The sequence below is a fragment of the Haplochromis burtoni genome, unplaced genomic scaffold, assembly GCF_018398535.1.
Source record: "Haplochromis burtoni strain Fernald_Lab_line unplaced genomic scaffold, NCSU_Asbu1 Contig_34, whole genome shotgun sequence".
In the NCBI taxonomy this organism is placed as follows: domain Eukaryota; kingdom Metazoa; phylum Chordata; class Actinopteri; order Cichliformes; family Cichlidae; genus Haplochromis; species Haplochromis burtoni.
Window position 1 is genome coordinate 2,110,769 of NW_024582395.1, and position 19,053 is coordinate 2,129,821.

The 19,053-nt window shown below is 39.4% G+C and overlaps 2 protein-coding genes across 3 annotated transcripts; both read right to left on the reverse strand.

The window, feature by feature from the left end:
• Positions 1-55: 55 nt before the first annotated feature.
• On the reverse strand, positions 56-8,092 carry LOC102292129 (gamma-glutamyl hydrolase). The gene is made up of 10 exons (XM_005919068.2): positions 7,317-8,092; positions 6,283-6,457; positions 6,042-6,156; positions 5,607-5,657; positions 5,433-5,517; positions 4,873-5,011; positions 3,015-3,121; positions 2,599-2,692; positions 2,373-2,510; positions 56-524 (listed from the first exon to the last, which is right to left on the reverse strand). Exons 2-10 carry the CDS (start codon positions 6,398-6,400, stop codon positions 406-408), a joined length of 966 nt encoding a protein of 321 aa, XP_005919130.1. The 5' UTR covers positions 6,401-6,457; positions 7,317-8,092; the 3' UTR covers positions 56-405.
• Positions 8,093-9,018: 926 nt separating this feature from the next.
• nmrk1 (nicotinamide riboside kinase 1) lies at positions 9,019-18,987 on the reverse strand. Of its 2 annotated transcripts, none has more exons than XM_005919059.2 (8): positions 18,845-18,987; positions 13,203-13,293; positions 13,074-13,122; positions 12,080-12,248; positions 11,650-11,721; positions 11,415-11,521; positions 11,204-11,287; positions 9,019-9,465 (listed from the first exon to the last, which is right to left on the reverse strand). In XM_005919059.2, exons 2-8 carry the CDS (start codon positions 13,290-13,292, stop codon positions 9,455-9,457), a joined length of 582 nt encoding a protein of 193 aa, XP_005919121.1. In that variant the 5' UTR covers position 13,293; positions 18,845-18,987; the 3' UTR covers positions 9,019-9,454. The 2 variants fall into 2 exon arrangements, with proteins under 2 accessions (XP_005919121.1, XP_005919120.1); XM_005919058.2 differs by having other exon boundaries at positions 18,841-18,977.
• Between the last annotated feature and the right edge of the window lie 66 nt (positions 18,988-19,053).

Genomic DNA, 19,053 nt, shown 5'->3' on the forward strand with positions numbered 1-19,053 from the left:
TTAATTATTAAGTAGAACTGGAAGATATTTTTCACTTGGCCTTAAAAAAAAAACAAAAAACGCCACACACATTAAAAAATTGTTTATTAAATGACAACCAAGTGCAAAAGACGTGGACCTAGTTCTCCTAAAATCTATCCTGATGTCTACTTCAAACACAGTCACACTTCACTATGATAAACGACCACATTAATGTGTTATTTTTGCCATTAAAGTAATAGTTCTGGGTCGGTAATGCCATAATTGCCAGCAAAAATACTTCCTTAGTGAAATACAAATATACTCTGGATCAGCACAAAGGTTTAAACAGCACTTTCTGCACCAGCAGACTTTACGAGCGTACTACAGACACTAGAGCATATAAACATTTACATGTGCAGAGATCCATTCAGCTGCAGGAGTAGCTCAGAAGAAGTAGGCCTGCTCATATGCTGTGATGTTTGCGACATAGACAGGTGAGTAGCTGTAAATCAGTGAGGATTCCTCTTCTGCAGGACTGTCAAAGTGATGTAAACTTCTCCTTGCTAAACAAAGCAGAGCAGACATACATGTGGTTAGGTTACGTTAGAATAAAATAGCTTAATGGCGGTCATGTGAAAATCCTGTGAAAAACTAAGTATATGTTTACTTCTTTAATAGCAATTCATCAAACTCACTTGATAAAATAATCGACAGCAAGTAACAATTTTATAGACCCCTTCTATACAAGCAGAAATTTTGACAGTTTGCAAGTTTGGAGCGTTTAGGTGTGTGCCATAGTTTTCCCAGAAGAGGACATCCCAGCAAATTCACTTCAAGTGCAATACTCAGAAATTTAAAGAAACAAAACAAACAAGAGCCAAAACAAGACATCTCGTACTCGGGCCTTAGTAACCATGTTAAATGCTACAATGCATGAGAGTATACTGATGGATACAAATATAGCTTGTTTGGAAGGGCAGCCAAGACAAAGCGACATTTTTCCTAAAAAGAACACGGCAGCACAGTTTAGGTTTGCAAAGATGCATCTGAACAAACTGCAAGATTTCTGGCACAAAGTTCTTTGGAAAGCCAAGACCAAAGTAGAGATGTTTGGGCATTATGCTAAGTGCCATGTTTGGAGAAAACCAAGAAAATGCAAATGAGCACTAACCCCTCACACCAGCTGCCGGTGGGGGGTAATTATTTGTGCTCTTTTTCCAGCCACAGGACCTGCATGCCTTGCAGTCACCAAGTTAACCATGAACTTCAAATACTAGTGATGCTCCATCACTGCATCTCACTGGGTGTTAGCTCGCTCTGCGGTAAGTAGTATCACTTCCCGTTCCTGTTACAGCGCACAGTGGGGCCTGTGTAGCCTTTCTACTTAGCCAATTTAATCAAAAGTGTCTAAATTCATAGTGTACTCTTCACGTGATTTATCCAAAATTGTTGGGACAACGATCCCAAGCACAGCAGCAAACCTGCAACAGAATGGCTAAAAAAAAGAAATCAAAAGGAAAGAATCAAGGTGTTGCAACGGCCCAAATTCCAGACCTCAACCTTAGTGAAATCCTGTCACGGGAACCTAAAGGAGCCGTGCATAAACAATTGTCTGCAATCTTTAATGAACTGAAGCACTGCTGTAAAGAACAGAGGGCCCAAATTCCTCCACAGTGACGTGACAGACCGATAAAGTCACACAAAAGGATTACTTAAGCTATTGCCACTAAAAGTGGTTCTGCAAGCTACTAGTTTACACAGCACTGCATGGAGTCCTGTGAAGTTGTTTTGTTTTTTCACGTCTGCAAGTGAAACTGATCAAAACAGGGCGATAAATATACCCACAGTTCTGAAAGCAGTTCATGAGAAGATAGCACGCTGTTTTATATAAGGTTTGCATCAGTGATGCTGATTAGTTAAGTTGGTTTCACCAGGAAATAGCGGTCACCACAAAGGTCAGAGACATTCATACTAGTGGCCTACTGGAAGTGATTTTGTAGGACTCCAGCAGCGCTCATCCTGTTCCTCGTTTCAAAAAGGAGCAGATACCAGTCCTGGTGATGTGTTAGGACCTTCTATAGCTCTGTCCAACTCCTTTTGGTCATTGTACACGCTGCTGTGTTATCCTGGAGGTGTTGGACTACCTGTGAAACCTATGTAGGGTCCATGTATCACCTTATGCTACCAGTAGTGACATTGACCCTAGCTGAATGCAAAACTAGCTGAATGCATCTGTTGATTTCATGTAACACCAATGCAACTGAAAACTGATTAACAACTCCCTCTGCTTCTTATTCGACTAGATTAATATCCCAGTGTAATTGGGTTGATACTATACTCTGATTAAAAAGTGTTCCTTTAATTTTGTTGAGCAGTGTATGTTTTTTGATAATGCATGCTTGTCATGTTACCTTCATTGACAAAAAATTCAGCTAGCAGCGACGATAACTGCACAGCGTGACGGGAGTGAGGGAAGTTCAGCTTTCTGTACCACTGAAAACGATTCACCTCCGGGTGCCACTGAACTCCGTAGAAAGGATATCTTTTACCTGTCAGAACAAAACAATATATCTCTTGGTACAGTGCTGTTTCATGGAAATCCTTCAGCTTCCCAAATAAAAAAATAAACCTTGTAACCTTCGAAAGTTGACACAAAGTGAGCTCCGTTCTTAGCGATGTTTGTTGACAAGATGGTGAAGAAACTCTGTAGCATCTCATTTTCCTGGAAGTCCTGTGAGAACATTCGTCATATTAGCAGTTATCATTTAAGTGTCTCTATTTGTTATTATTTTAACTCTCCTTCTTGTATGCAATACTCAGAACTGTTTGGATTTATTAGAAGAATTCGCTTTTGGGCTTCATTTCTACTAATGCTTTGTTTAATGTCCGCTCAAATGACGACAACTCTTTTCATGGCAGACAAATTCATTCTGAACGCAGATTAAAAGACATATCTGTAAAGTATATCTGTTAAACCCCTGCTGAAACGAACGCTCCTAACGAACGCTCCTAACTGTGATCATTGGCTGGTCAGAAGAAGGCTCATGCTGTACCTTTATTGTAATTCCATAGTTGTGAAAATTGCCAGTCAGAGGTTCCTGGGTCAAAGCATTGATGAGCTCATCTGGGAAAGTATTGAACATCCGGCTGGACTGCACTTCTGCACGCAACACAAAAGGGTATTTGATTAAGTCCACTTATAAAATTGAACACATTTAACACAAAAGAAGAAAAAACATCTGAATAGATATATCAGTTTAGGATAAGACAATCTAGGCAATTTAACTGTTCAGATGTCTTCAGAAGTCATCATAGCTGATATATCTAACCTCACACTCGGAAAAAAAGGCAAAAATAGACTTTTGGGGGGAATAAATTTGAATATTTTTTGATGCATCTCAGTGTGATTATTTTATTTGTTCTCTAACTGACAAAGCTTTTGAGAACAATTTAATAATTTAACAATTTAATGCTTCAAGAGATCCATCATCATCCCTGTGCCCAAGAACAACAAGCCCTAAATAACTACTGGCCAGTTGCACTGATTCCTCCTCCATCCCAAACACCACAGATCCGCTCCAGTTCACCTAATGACTCATCAGAGCCACGGAGGACGCCATCGCCCATGTTCTGCACACCATCCTTAGCCACGTGGACAAAAAACAGGGTAACTATGTGAGACTGCTGTTTGCTGATTACAGTTCAGCATTTAACACAATAGTGCCCAGCAGACTGTTCACAAAGCTGAGGGATCTATCTAGGACACAACAGCCATCTGTGTGCATGGGTGTTGGACTTCCTCACTGGCAGAACTCAGGTGGTAAGGGTGGGTAGGTGCGTCTCCGACAGCATCACCATCAACACAGGAGCGCCACAGGGCTGTGTCCTCTCGCCACTGCTCTACTGCCTCTACACTTCCGACTGTGTGGCCACTCTTGGCTCCAATACAATTATGAAGTTTGCTGACGACACAGTGGTGTTGGGTGCCATCTCCAATAACGATGAGGCGGCCTACATGGATGAAGTGAAGAATCTGGCATCGTGGTGCCAGGACAACCAAGTGGAGCTGAACGTCTGCAAGACCAAGGAGCTGGTGGTGGACTTCGGAAGGAGTAAGCACAGAGACTACAAGCCCATTAACATCAACGGCGCTCCAGTGGAGACGATATAGTCCTTCAAGTACCTCAGTGTCCACATCTCCTCAGATCTGACATGATCTGCCCACATTCAGGTCCAGTCCTAAAAGGCTAGGCAGCGCCTGCACCACCTACGACAACTGAGGAAGTTCAGGGTCTCTCCAGGGATCCTCAGGACTTTCTATGCAGGCGCTGTGGAGAGCATCTTCACACAGAACATCACATACTGGTATGGGAACAGCTGTGTCAAGGACAAAAAAGCTCTTCAGAGAGCGTACAGCAGAACGCTGCTGCAGGACTGCTCTCCCCTCCCTTCAGGACATCTATACCAGGAGATGCTGCTCTAGAGCAGCTCAGATACTGAAGGACCCGTTGCACGCCAGCAATAAACTGTTGCAGCTTCTGCAATCAGGCAGAAGGTTCCACACCATCCGGGCAGGAACAGAGGCTCAAGAGGGGGTTCTTAGGGTAAGAGTAAAGTTAGGGTCAAAGAATTACAACAGCAACCTCATCCAAAGAGCACATCACATATATGCAGAAAGAGCATTTAAAGTTGGGGCCAAAAATCCCCCAGATTTGTAACTTGCCTCTACTGACACCAATTGTTTTGTTCAGGCACTCTTCTGCAAAAAATTTCTAACCACTGGAAAAAAAAAAAGTTCCAGCTAGCTTGCTTGCATGCATACATACATACATACAACAACACATTCCTCCTGTTAATTCAAAGAGTAAAAAAATAACACAGATTCACATAAAGACAGCAACAAGCACGAACCTGTGGTTAAGTTGAGGGGCAATGCTAAGTTCTCAGCTGGGGTTTTTGTCAGGAGATTTTCACCAGCCACCAGCACAGTGAGTAGCTGCATTCCCATGCATGTGCCCCAAATAGGGAAGTAGTCCCCGGCATCATTAGCCTGAAAGTCACAGGAAGTTGGAAATGTAATTTTTCTGCACCAACAGCAGGAAACCAAAACGAAAATTTACGCTAACATACAAAATGTTGCTAAATGCTTTTTCCCTTTTGCAATCAACAGTAGCTTAAATGTCCTGCACATGTAGAGCAAGTGTACGTCATATTAACAAACTAGTCTTGATCTTAAACAATATTAATAATTGATTGAAGTTAACGTTAATTTTGTAGAGAAGAATTTCAAAATGCCAAGTGTAAGTGTTCAAATGTTGTTAAAGAAGAAGCTCTTATTTTTCTTTGCTATTAAGCATTGGAAACCTTCAGGACAGGTACAAGATCTTCCCCTAAGAGGAGTTCATTTCTGCACAAACGAGACAGGCTTTGAAGCAGAAAACAATAAACAGAGAATGATGTTCTGTACTAACCGCCAGAGCGAGCCTGTAAAAAATCTTCGCCACCCGGGCAAAGTCTGAAGTCTCCAAATCTGCATCTCCCCCAATGAAAATCAACCTGAACCGACATCACATGGCAAATAATGTAATCTATTTAGACACAAATTTCAGTTGCCAACACATTTAAATCAATATACAGCAGCTCACCCGTTTATCTTCATGAAAATGTTCTCATATTCAGATGTAGTCAAAGTTAATCTGTGCAGGGAAACAAAAAACAAAGAGCGTTGTACTATTTTCCATTGTTCAGACTACACAATGGTGAGCTCACACAGGGGGGTCAACTTCTTCTTCTTCCACAAAATGTCAGCAACAACGTAAACATTAGGCGAGTTAACATTCACCTAATGTTGAACGCTGATGCAAAGTCACCAAGCTCCAATGACTCAAAATGAGTCTCCTTAAAAAAAAAAAAAAACCCTCTCTCTGTTTTTAATATGCAGATTTAAAGACACTGTTGTTTTGAGTGAGGTTTAATAGGCATAATGAGCTCTAAATACACCCAGTTCTTTCCTTTTCATTGGAGCCAACAGAACAGACTTCTTTAAAAGCTCATCTTTACTCTTAAATGACTCAACCCACCTTATAGGCATCACTCTGCTGCCCCCAGACTCGATGTATTTCACGTAAGAGGAAGGTATGTAAGTCCTCCCAAATGGTTTCATAATTTCATCTGTAACAACCTGAGTTAAAACACCTGTGGAACAAAAATCACAGCAGCTCTGATTGAACAGTGAACAGGGACACAGCTACAGAAGTGATTCGCTCTGCTTTCTGTGAGTGAAATACCAAATATAAAGTCCTGATGGTGTATTTTACTCACCTATCACAGATCTGTCATTCACAGCCTCGTTGTTGAGTTTAGTCGGCATAGCTCTGCTGCAGCAGAGGCAGCAGGCAAAAAACAAGCACAGATAGGTCGAAACTCCTGTGTTAAACATGTTTTTGGTCACCAGCTTAGTTCAGCAGAGCAGTCTTCTTTTACAAAGCTGTCAGAGCTGTGGATAATGAAAGCAGCTGACTTGTATAAGTCGTGTTAGAACAGGATATAGTCAGTTCAGGGAAGTGAGGAATGCCCAGATTTACATGTGACAACTCCTGTACCGCACATGCCGGTCAAGCAACATGACTGCTGAGGTAAACAAAGGTTTTGCTGACAGTGCGGAGTTTTTGGCAACATTTTTGATCATTGAGTTTATTGGAAATTACGTAGCCTCATTGGTTTGTGCTGAGGTTTATAGTAGAGGACATGTGACCACTATAGCAGCCAGCTGCAGGTTCATGCATGGATAAAAACTGCTGTCAGACAAGTTTCTGTTCCAAAGTTAAAGTTTAAAAAGTTTAAAGGTGTTGCAGGCGTATTTTTCCAATAGTGCTGTTTAAATACAAGTTCCTCATAAGAGACCAAAATAACAATTCCCATGCATGACTGTCGCAACTTTTCTAATGCTTTATGTTAAAGTGGCAAAAACAACTGATTTTGTAACCGATACAGTTGATTCACAGATTGTGTAACACATGTTTTTTGTAACTTCAACCACTGATGAACACACATTCCTACCTTAAATTATGCAGACAGATGGCTTATGGTTTAGGAAGAGGGTAAAAAAAAAAAAAAGCAATTGGTGCTCCAAGGGTTTCTAATACAGCCCGCCCAAATTCTTGCGGGCATAAGGAAACACTGACATGAAGGCTGCTTGTGTAAATGGAAAAATTCAACATTCGGTTTAGGCAAACACACGTTATGCAACAAGATGTTATTGTAACCACCGAAGCTTAACATGCATTTAAATACCATACATAATGTTTATGTAAAATGTCACTTAATGCTTTACTTTCATATTTTAAAGGACTAACCTGAATCAACAGGAAGGATTTGAGTCACCAAAACAACTGTGCACCATTTGAGCACTCCAGCCTTTCCACTCATGGAGGATGGTTTGCATCCCGAGCTTTCTGACAAATGGGCAAAAGTACAACACCAGTACAACAACTCCAAAAAAAGATAGTGTGGTATAAACTCGACTCCGTGAGCAGAGTCAAGCAGATGTTTGCATTTCTTCATTAGAAAACGGAAAAGCAGGTTCTTGTAAGTGACTAGTTGCTTAACTGAGTTAACAGCCATGCTACTGGGAGCTCTGTCAGACAGCAGAGTATTAGTGGAGTACCAGGTAAGTGGGAATGAGTATTGCTGTATTTGTAATTGATTGTAACAGTCTAACATAAAAAGATGGCATGGGGGAGCTCAAAAGGAGTACTTGGCCAAAAGGACGCAGGCGGAGACCTTGTAAGTCATTCCACTTGCAGGTAGTAAATAAGAAAAACTGCCTGGAGGTGCTCACAGTCCACAGGAGTGTTTGACTTGGAGTTCAAAGGTTTCCTGGCAGCTAGAGGAGGAGCAGAAAATACAGGTTACACAAGGTAAGTGCAGGAAATTACTCAAAACCAAGGAAGCCTGACGGTCACCATGTGAGGACAATCTGAGAACTGTGGCACCCAACAGCCAAGCTCTTGATTACGCCATAGAAAACAGCTGGGGGAACGACAACATGAGCCAGAAGGCTCCACCCAGGGGCGGATCAGAGGGAAGGTGCTAGCCAAGCTATTCCACCTGAGGCTAAGAACAGAGGTTAACAAATAATAATAAAAAAAAAATAGAAGTAAACCATGACAAAATCAGGATGCTATAAAATGTAAATAAAAACTGAACCCCCCCCCAAAAGGTAAACTGAACATCAAGAGATTTTTGTTTCTAAAAAATAAAAGCTTATCAAGTTATCTTACTGTTACTAAATGTAAGGTATATATGTAAGGCAATACTTTCCTCAAAGAAATTGTGAAACATGATATTGTGTTGCTTGGTAGTAATGTCAACGAGTCACCCCTGATGGAAGCAAGCTTGTCAGATTTTGCTCTAGTATCTGTTGTCAGATCTGAAGACTCTTCATATCATTCAAAAGGTCTGAAGGGACGTTGTTGCCTGGAAAATATTTCTCCCTGTTAATGTATCCCATCAACAGATAGTCGAAGTATTCCTCATCAGTGTCATTCCAAATGTCACCATAGACATTTTTTTCAAGATTTGTCACACCGATGACAACTCTCTTTAGTGACATTGGCATAACCAGATCAAAACATGTTTTGGTGTCACTTATTCTTGTCACAGAAAACCTTGCAATCCCAGGGGTCATTTTGATGACATTTGTAGCAGTTGCCCTGCCATATAAGCCACAAGGTACTGGACTCCAAGAGATGGTACCGCTCTTGAATTTGTGTGTTACAGGAAGAGCAGCTTCAGTCCCCATGACCGCCTCATAAGACCTCATATCATTGTCCTCTTCAGAAACCGGCTCATCCATATTTCTGTTTTGTGTCCTCTGCCTTTAGCAGAGCAAAATCTAAATTTAAATACAAATTTAAAAGGCCCTTTTATGTTTTTAAAACCTAAAAACAAGTCTGTGCTGACCCCTACACAAGAGGAAGGTTAATCTGTCTCCAGTATATTCAGTTCAGTCGTCAGATAACAACGAATTATGATAAATGATACACAGACATCATATAACAGTTAGTGTTTCTGTTAAGCTGTTTTAATGGATGTACACTTAATTTATTCTACAGAACATATTAGAAAAAAACAAACTTTAAAAATTTCCTCACAGGATGCAGGGATCGAGTAAGAAAATGGAGTTAAAACCAAACTTAAGCTTACACATACCGATACGATTATTGGATTAGTAAACTGCAAGTCCTCAAACATCACATTTATATGTCCCACAGTGTTTGTCTTTTCAAAATACTGTACATTTATGGTAAAGACATTTGCTTCAGTCTCCAGGCAGATAACTTCAGATGCTACAGCTCGTTTATTCCAGGATATTCGCACAGCTTAATTTGGTCCTTTCAGTCACACATTAGTCTAATTGAGAGTGGTCCTAACATCCATGGGAGCAGTGATCTTCATCTTCAAATGGCAAATAAATAATACGCTGGTCAATTCAGTTTTTCTCTGAAAAGAAAATAGACAAAATGGTACAAACTTAAACTCAAATAATAAATATTTATTATTCAAATAGAGATGGCACGATACCACTTTTTTATGTCCGATACCGATACCGATATCATAAATTTGGATATCTGCCGATACCGATATGAATCCGATATAGTGTTTTTTAATCAACAAAACTGTTTTTTAAATATCTTGCTGCATTTTGTATAAGTTCATACTCAAGTTTAAAACAACAACTACACTAAAGCTATTCTGTTATACCTGTATGCAAAAAAAAATATTTCATAGTTCAGCAATACTGATCAATCTAATAAACTTAAACCTACACCATCCTCCCTATTCTGGTATTTTAAAGAGTACTTAGCATAAATATTAAGCAACCTAACTAATAGGGTTCCAACTCCCAGCAACAACAAAAATAAATAAATAAAAAATAGGGAACCACCCCTCACGCTCCACCTCATGATGCTTAATCGACGTAATCAACCTTAATTTGATGCAGTGTGAAAAAAAAATGCACAGAAATCAATTATTTTTCAAGAAATATTAAATAGATTCAACATCTTTCTTCAACAAAATTGCAGACTGCACAGATGGTACCTTCCCAAAGGAAAAAGTACTATAGCTTACTAGGGTATATTAGACTTAACAGTTACTATATACAATAATGGACTTCTATACATTTTACATCAGATTAAAACTTTGGGTGTAAGATTCAGATAAATATTAAATAATTAAAAGCTAGACATTTTAAATGAGAATAAGAAAGAAAAGTATGTCTTTGTGCCCCCTTTTCCCTGTTAATGCCCTATCGGCCCCCCTGGCTAAACTTTGCTAGATCCGCCCCTGCACAGTTACCAGCGTCAGCTACGTAGAAAAAGATCCTGGTGTAGAAAGTAATATTAAATAAATTCTAACAACAGCTGATCAAGCTTAAACGTGCTGCTGTTGTTCAGCCGCTGGTTTCCTCTTTCTGGTGCAAAGTGGGCCAAAAGCAAACAAGAGACACGGACTCGCGACAGAAAAGCCGATCAGCTGATCGTTAAGCAGTTTCATGATTGAAGTAGCAGCCGGAGAGCGAGAGGCAGTCGCTCGTTAAGCTTAACGCAGGAATGCTTTACAAACATTCAGAGATGGACTTACACACTTGCTTTACTTCTCTCGGGGATAACTTTGTCGGAGATGAAATGCCGGGTTGCTAGCGAAGCTCCAAATGCTATCCAGACCACCGACAGGTCCCGCATGCCACAGCCGCTCTATCACGTGATGCATACTGCTCCGACGTGCTAACGTTCTGAGGTGAGTTACGGCGTGTTGCAAGTTTTGTGAGGTGCTTTCGTGATATTTAATGGATCGGATTACATTTTTTATTTTTCTCCGATATCCGATCCAGTAATTTAGGTCAGTATCGGACCGATACCGATACGTAATATCGGATCGGTCCATCTCTAATTCAAATTATGAATTGGCACAGTTAGGTCCTCGTGTTTTTGCTGGCTTATACAGAAAGCACTTCATATGATTCTTAATCTTAGAAATGATTTAAAACTAAAATTATTTAACTAAAAAAGTCTGGAAAACTTGTTTTTCAGAATAAGGAACAATCATGCATACCTGGCACAGATTTTTGTGATCAGATGATTTTCTTATTGTATACATAAAATGTAGTAATCTAGTTTTAAAGTAGATAATATATTTCAAACAAAATAGCAAAACAATATCAAGCAGACAGACTTACCTCTGAGTCTTTGTATTTCCTGACAAAGATCTTTACACACAGCTGCCAGCAGCTCTTCTTTTGGCTTCAAACCATCCAGAAATACTGGGGGGGAAATGCCACATTAAAAAACCCCCACATCAGTGTCATTTATTTTATCATTCAGTGATAGTGCAGTTTGTTTGTTTTGTTTAATAATCATTTGTTCTAATCATCACACATGCATTTTTACCAAATTCTGATGTGTCACTCTCGATCTCTTCTCGGTTTTTCAGGTACATTGGCCACACGTATCCGTCGAAGTAGCCGGGAGGATCAGGAGGTGTGTACACTCTTAAACTGTTGAAGACAGCAAAGAAGGTAGACACAGTTACTTTCTTTTTTTTTGCATTAAGCGATACAACAGAATAAAAGTGCACAAAAAATGTCAAAAACTTCATATAAATACTCGATAATTAAATAAATACCTTCGTCTCCTCTTGCAGGCATCATAAGGTATTTCCATGAAATATTTTTTGTCAAACAGTTCATCCAGAGGCCTGGAAGGGTAAAACATAATAAACCAGTAGAAATCTCCATCAGATAAACACAATTCACAAATTCTTCAGTATAAATTATTATTTCTATTTATATCTGTCAGTTTTTTCCAAAAAAAAAAAAAAAATAAACAAGGCCGGAACCTTGCCCAAAAATTAAACGAAAGCCCAAAAAATGCCCCAAAGGAATTTAAAAAAAAGAATTTCATAAAAACTGACATGAACAGCAAATTCCAGTATTATAAACAAAGTATTTAGTTACTTTCCAAAATATAAAGTCCTGTAAATCTTAAGCTTTAATTTGCTAAATTTATAACTGAAACACACATGATGTCCTTTTATTTAATCCTCATTTGTGTACCTGTAGTTGAAAATGAGGAAGCCTTCCACTATGAGCACGAACACCTGGTTATCGACTGATGGTTCTATAAGCTGGGTCTCCAGGCCTTGCTGTCTGAGGAACGACTCGGGATCTCTTCGCCAGGAGTCAACGTCCCTCATCATCATCTGCATGTGCAGAGCCTCGAGGACTTAAATAGACCAGTGAGCATGACTTTCTTTCACATTTTAAATGAAAAAAATTTAATAACTGAATGAATATTACACCCATTGTTTGGATACTTCTCCTTTATTTTCTGCCATTGTGGCTTTTTTATATCTTTCAGACTGTTGATTGACAAAAAGTGATTTTTAAGGTGTCACCTTGAGTTCTGTGAAACATTTTTACCATTTAATTTTAATTTGATTGCAATGAATGGAGAAGAAAATCAGTGATACCCCACATTACAATACATTACAATACATTACAATACCCTGTATTTCTTTTTAAAAATGCTTAGAAATGTTATTGTAGTCAACCAACCACGTTTCTATATTTTACATACATTTTTATGCAATTTTAAAACATGTGAAGGATTTCTTAATGTCCTTACACTATTTTTCACAGTTATTGACCCTAATAGTGGTGTATATTAACATTTTCAGACTTTAAAAACTTCTCCAGTTTGCTAAAACTTGGGAACTCGTGTATTAAAAAAAACTACCACAGGTCATATTTTCAGATGGACAGATGAACTACAAATTCTGTAGTGATCATAAGTCTGGATATCAAAGATGAATGTAGCCATCAAGTCTGAAATGTGAAGCTGAAGGACAAATGCCATAAAACCTGCAACCTTTCTACTGACCAGTAGGGGGCGGTTTTTCTTGCTGCACAAAGAAGTCTAATTGTATAGAGGTCTATGAGAAAAAACAACCTATTTCTAGCTTTTATCACCACAGGTTTTTCCAATAATCTGTCCTAGATAAGTCTTATCTAATATGTTGTAATACAGTGTAAAGCAAATTGTCCTTACTGTCATATTGCTTGAACCCATTGCTGTCCATCGGCACCTCAGAGTCATCCTGAAGAAAGAAGCATATGTGATGCTTGCACCAAGGCTGGAAAAGTAGCAGTATACCTTGAACACAGCCTCACAGTCTACCTTAAAATATGAATCCTGTGCAATGATGCAGCTGTTGGGTATTTGCTCTTGCAGACTTGAGGCAAGTGTAGTTTTTCCTCCATTGGTCATCCTAAAGGAAAAAGAACATACATTAACTAATGAACATGTACTTTTAACAGTAAATCTACAAAAATAGCCTTTATATTTTTTTAAATGTTTGCCTCTTTCATTTAACTAAACTCTCTGAAATTACAGTCAATACAGAAATGTTTATCTGTAAAATGTCCTGCTCAGCCAGTGTTTCCTTCAATTACCGAAATTACTGCAACAGACAAAGAGGTTTCTTGCCATTCATATGTTCATGAATAAATAACTGAATACGTTTTTGTAATTATTTTGATGCTCCTTTTTGTCTCTCCCTTTGTTTTGTCTCTTAATTTCTTTTCCACTTCCTGTTTTATTTGCCTTTCCTATCTTTTTTTCCACCTGCACCTTGTCATCACATATGACAGTTTTCCTGCCCTCTTTCTAGTTTCACCTTTGTCTAATCAGCCTTGTGTGTATATACACTCACTGGTCACTTTATTAGGTACACCTCCTTAAATGCTTGTGAATATCTAATCGGCCGATCATATGGTAAATGGTAAATGGCCTGTATTTGTATAGCGCTTTACTTAGTCCCTAAGGACCCCAAAGCGCTTCACACTACATTCAGTCATTCATCCATTCACACACACATTCACACACTGGTGATGACAAGCTACAATGTAGCCACAGCTGGCCTGGGGCGCACTGACAGAGGCACATGGCAGCAACTCATTGCATTTATGCATGTAGACATGATGAAGATGACCTGAAATTAAACCTTGATTGGGGGAAAAAGATGATTTAAGTTTTTTTTTTTTTAATGTGGCATGGTTGTTGAGCCAGGTTGTTCAAAAACTGCTAATCTACTGGGATTTCTGGGTTTTAGAGCTGCAGAAGACCACAACAGGTGTCAACAACATCGGCTACATCAGCTACAATTCACACAATCTCACCAAAATTGGACAACAGAAGTTTGCAAAAATGTTGCTCAGTCTGATGAGTCTCAATTTCTGTTGCAATATTCAGACGGTACGGTCAGAATTTGGTGAAAACAACATGAACTGTTCAGGCTGGTAGTGGCCACCAGAGTCCCTGGATCTGAATCTAATAGAGTACCTATGTGTCACGGTGAAATGGGAGAGTAACATCATAAATGCTGACAAAACTACAGTAACTGTGCTTCATAGCCTTATTTTAAAGTGTTGTTTATTTGATTCGATATAGGTCAACTCTTGCTTTATTTTATGATTTAAGGTGTAAATGTCCTCATGACATTTTTCATATTTTGGGCCTCTTTTAATTAAATTACCTTTAACCACACAGAAAGAAACAGAAAAGGGCAGAAAGCTTGTAATGTCCTGATGCACGCTCCAGGTGACGAAATCCCAGAAATCTGATTCTGTTCCTCTGGACATAACGTAGCGTTTTAGCAAAAGTTAAAATGCTACATCCAGATGAACATAATCAACTTTCTGGCGGTAACGCTGTAATGTATTTACCGCCAGGTCATGCCTGTGAACAGCATCCCACTCTTTCATTGATAGTTGCTTCACAGGCTTGCCTCAAAGTTCATTTCAAGACCTGCCCACTCATTTGGCAGCAGATTTTTGTCCATAGTCATAGTCAAATCATAACAACAGTCGCCTCAAGTCGATTCATATTGTAAGGTAAAGACTCTGCAATAATCAGTGTTGGGTAAGTTACTTTAAATTAGTAACTTACTAGTTACTTCTATCAAAAGTAACTCAGTTATCTCAAGTTACTCGTTACTTTCAAAATAACTAGTTACTAGGGAAAGTAACTTTGGCTTTACTCAGAATTCTCTTGTTAATGTGTTGCTTCCCTAACTGGATACCCAGCAAGGATGCCAGTCTTCTAGCTTGCTTACATGTTAGCACTATCCTGCCACAAGTGCAGTGTGCCACCTATCAACAGAAAGGAAAAAATAATGTGCATATTTCCAGGAGAGAAATCCCAGGCCTGGACTATCGTCGACTTCCGCCATGATTCTAGCCCTACGTCACAGCATCACATGCGCTTTTTACATCCAACAGGAAAACTGCAATCGTGTTGCTTTCGATTGTACTCAGAACTTGGAAATTCTGCCTTCCGAATAGGAAGCTGTAGGTAACACCAGACTGCAGACGAGCTGCATACAGGGCTGGACTGAGACAAAAAATTGGCCCTGGGCATTTTGACTAGAGACCGGCCTGCCATTATAGGAAAAATCATAAACCCTTTAAATGAAAATAAACACTGTTGTGACAGTGATGTACACTGTTCTGATGGTATATATGCATCAATCTATCAATCGTTTGTTGTAAGATTCAGATAATTATTTAAAAGCTAGACATTTTAAATGAGAATAAGAAAGAAAAGTATTTCTTTGTGCCCCCTCTCCCTGTTAATGCCCTACCTGGCCCCCTGGCAAAACTTTGCTAGACCCGCCCCTGCACAGTTACCAGCTGTCAGCTACAAAGGATCCTGGTGTTATTTGTCTCTCAGAAACAGTTCATAACTTCCCTTCAACTCATTCATGTCACCTAAAAGGTAAACCTGTTTCTCCATCACAGCTCTGATGATTCAGTAAGGACATCTCCTGGTTTCATCTTCATGTTTCCCTCTCACCACATATCCAAACCGATATCATGACCAGCAGCTTTTTTACAGCTGTGGCTCCAGCAAACATCAGCTGATACTAGAAATTAATATTAAATAAATTCTAACAACAGCTGATCAAGCTTAAACGTGCTGCTGTTGTTTAGCGCGACATCCGCTGGTTTCCTCTTTCTGGCGCAAAGTGGGCGATAAACAAACAAGAGAGCCGATCAGCTGATCATTGATCAGTTTCATGATTGAAGTAGAAACAGGAGAGGGAGGGGAGAGAATGAGAGAAGAAGAGGCAGCTGTGCAGCAAAGACACAGAATAACTCCAGCTTTGTGTCTTTTTCATTCTAGCTGAAGTACGGGACAAACTGTGTTCCTGTTCAGCTCAATACAAAACGCGTAATATTTTCTCTGAATACCGGACGATTCCGTTTTTTACTGGACGGTTGGCAACTCTACTAACTAACCTTATGAATAAAATAAAGTTCAGTATCAGTAACATCATAGCACCCACCCAGCTGTATAGAAACTCCGTCATGCTAGCTAGCACGCAGTACGAAAAAGTCAGCACAACGAAAATAAACTCCACCTAAACTTGGTTTATATCTGACCCAGATAGACTGCAGGTCATAACTTCTTACCTGAAGTTCAGTTCACCTGACACTCGGACCGGCGGCCCCTCGGGTCTCTCCTCCTGCCTCCCCTTTCCCTCATCCACCTGCTGGCCTCCACCACTTGCTAATGTTACTGAATCTGTGGAAGCTCCGCCATAGCCACCACACAAAATAACGAATAACGACCCTATCTAAATCCCAGTGACGATTAACGCATTCCTGATCTTGGCATAGAAACTAGTTACCGTGCTCGTTACCACAATAATAACGTAGTTACTGTAACACGTTACTTAATACCGCATTGCATTAACTACTGGCAATAATAAAGAGGAAAACAATCAGACGAGGAAGCACTTGGAGACAGCGGCAAGGAAAAACTCCCTTTTAACAGGAAGCAACCTCCAGCAGAACCAGGATAAGGAAGGGGCAGCCATGTCCAACTAGCAGTAACTCCCATCACTCCTAGTTGTAATATGCACCAATCAATATATATCATGGTCACAAATATTTAAAAAACAAATTTAACCCCTTAGTGCCTAGTGTACTATATTTCATACATAAGTTTTTTGTGAGTTTTTGAGACTTCTACATCAACATCATTCTGATTTTCCCCCCTCAAGAAACCTAAATAAATGCCATGGTCCTGGGTTAGTTTCTGGTTGTATATTTGTGACTTCTAGTTCTTAGGCTTTTGTTACTGAGCCTCCTCATGTGTTCCAGGTGTCACATCTCGTCAAATTATGTTCTCATTTCTGTTCTTCCCCAGTTCCAGCATCGAGTCTCTGTCTGTGTCTCATGTTTCCTGTTTTATTTTGATAGTTCCTCATCTTGTGTTAGTGTATTCTGTTTTGCTTCCTCCCGGTCTCTTGGGTGTGATTAGTCCCAGCTGTATTTCCCTCCTGGTCCTCATTCCCTCGTTACCCTTTTGTGTATTTAGTCCTCTGTCTTCCACTGTCTGTCACTGGTTTGTCTTTTCTCCCTCTGTGTTTCCAGGTTCCATGTATTGGTTAGCTTTCCTAGTTTAGGTTTTGTTACTTCCCTTCCTGCCTTTTGTTTGTAGTTTTGTTCAGCCCCCACACAAAGGCTCACTTTTTGTTCAGCTCCTCGCTCCGTCTCCATTGTGTGCTTTTGGGCCCACACTCTCTTCACTCTACACCGTCTGCTACAGCAGACGTCAGAAAAATTGCACAATACATTTTTAATTATCTAGCAATTATTTCATGGTACAGACTTTAAAGGGTTAAGGTATCCTCATTGCAAATGTTGCTCATTATTTTTATTTATTGTAAAATTAAAAAAGAATAACTGATTATTATGGTGCTATCAGCATCAGTTAGGCCCTAGCTGGTTCTGTTTATTTTTTGTGTGAATGGGTGGATGACTGGTTGTGTAAAGTGCTTTGGGGTCCTTAGGGACTAGTAAAGCACTATACAAATACAGGCTATTTATCTGCAAAATGTGTTGTCAAATGCAAAATAAATGGTTTAAATTCTTTAAGGAACTTTTTTTTTATTTTGAAAAAAGTTGTTAAAATAGTACCAGTTGACATGTTTTTATAACACTCTCAGCTATTTGTATATCAGCCTAAAAATAGATGTAGTTAGGGGTACAGCCAGCATTTGCCCCATATCAAACTACACCCATCCGCAGTTTTGGGTGTGGTCTGAGGTTTAACTAGAAAACTTTAAAATGCAGATAAGTAAAGAATTCCTGCATGCTGTTGGTAATAAACAGGCAGTGCAAAGTTCAGTGCCCCTTCTTTCATCCTTCCATCAGCCTATGTATCATTTTCTGAGGAAGGGTTATCTTAAAACTGCACCTTCTACTGTGAACGCAGATATTCAAAGCATGGTTCGCAAACCTTTTTTTTGGAATATTTAAAATAAGCATTTGCAGACAAGGTTTGCATTGATCATCATTAAACACATAACATTAGATTAATACTAGGAGAATCGATGCAATTATCTGTTGTATTTAAGTTATATTTAAGTAAAAAACCCAGGGAGATTGGGGCTCACATGTCTAAAGAGTAAACAACTCTTATCAGTGTTTTGACATCACTGCCATATGCAGTGGCTTACTAACACGTGTGCCCTCTGCCACTCTGTGATACATGTATGCTAAACAGCACTGATGAGTAATTTAACATTTAATAAACTAATATATTTTGTTGCCTTTCTTATCTGCCTGTACTTTCTACTCATATGAGCAATTACCAAAAAGGATTTCACATTAAAAATTAAAATAAATAAATAAAACTCGAGCATGGAAAATATCCTCAAATGTCCCAAAATGACCTAAAAAGAAGTAGGCTGTAAAATTGGTGTTTTGCAAAAGGTTCAAAATTATTAGTGTGTTTAATCACTTACCCACCAATTCCTACAATTAGTGTCTTCATTCCACTTGTCTGCGTCTGCTCGCTGCAAAGCTACCGATTTATAGAACTAGTAATACTAACGTAATTAAGGAGTCACGTGCAAATGTATACACCACGCTGGTAGCTGGTCCTGCGAACGCGACAGTCCTCCCACGTGCTATTCTGGACGCTTACGATTTGCCGTTGGAGCCTCCACGTCACTCAC

Bases quoted from the DNA above. Each gene is read 5' to 3' on its own strand.
- nmrk1 (XM_005919058.2), bottom strand. From the start codon at position 18,869: ATGAAGACACTAATTGTAGGAATTGGTGG. The intron at 12,249-13,073 runs GTAAGGACAATT...GGTCTATTTAAG, and splicing joins TGGGTTCAAGCAATATGACA to TCCTCGAGGCTCTGCACATG. The intron at 11,522-11,649 runs GTATTTATTTAA...TGTCTTCAACAG, and splicing joins GCCTGCAAGAGGAGACGAAG to TTTAAGAGTGTACACACCTC.
- LOC102292129 (XM_005919068.2), bottom strand. From the start codon at position 6,400: ATGTTTAACACAGGAGTTTCGACCTATCTGTGCTTGTTTTTTGCCTGC. The intron at 3,122-4,872 runs GTTCGTGCTTGT...TGTTGCGTGCAG, and splicing joins GCCCCTCAACTTAACCACAG to AAGTGCAGTCCAGCCGGATG. The intron at 525-2,372 runs GTAACATGACAA...TGCTTTGTTTAG, and splicing joins TGAATTTTTTGTCAATGAAG to CAAGGAGAAGTTTACATCAC.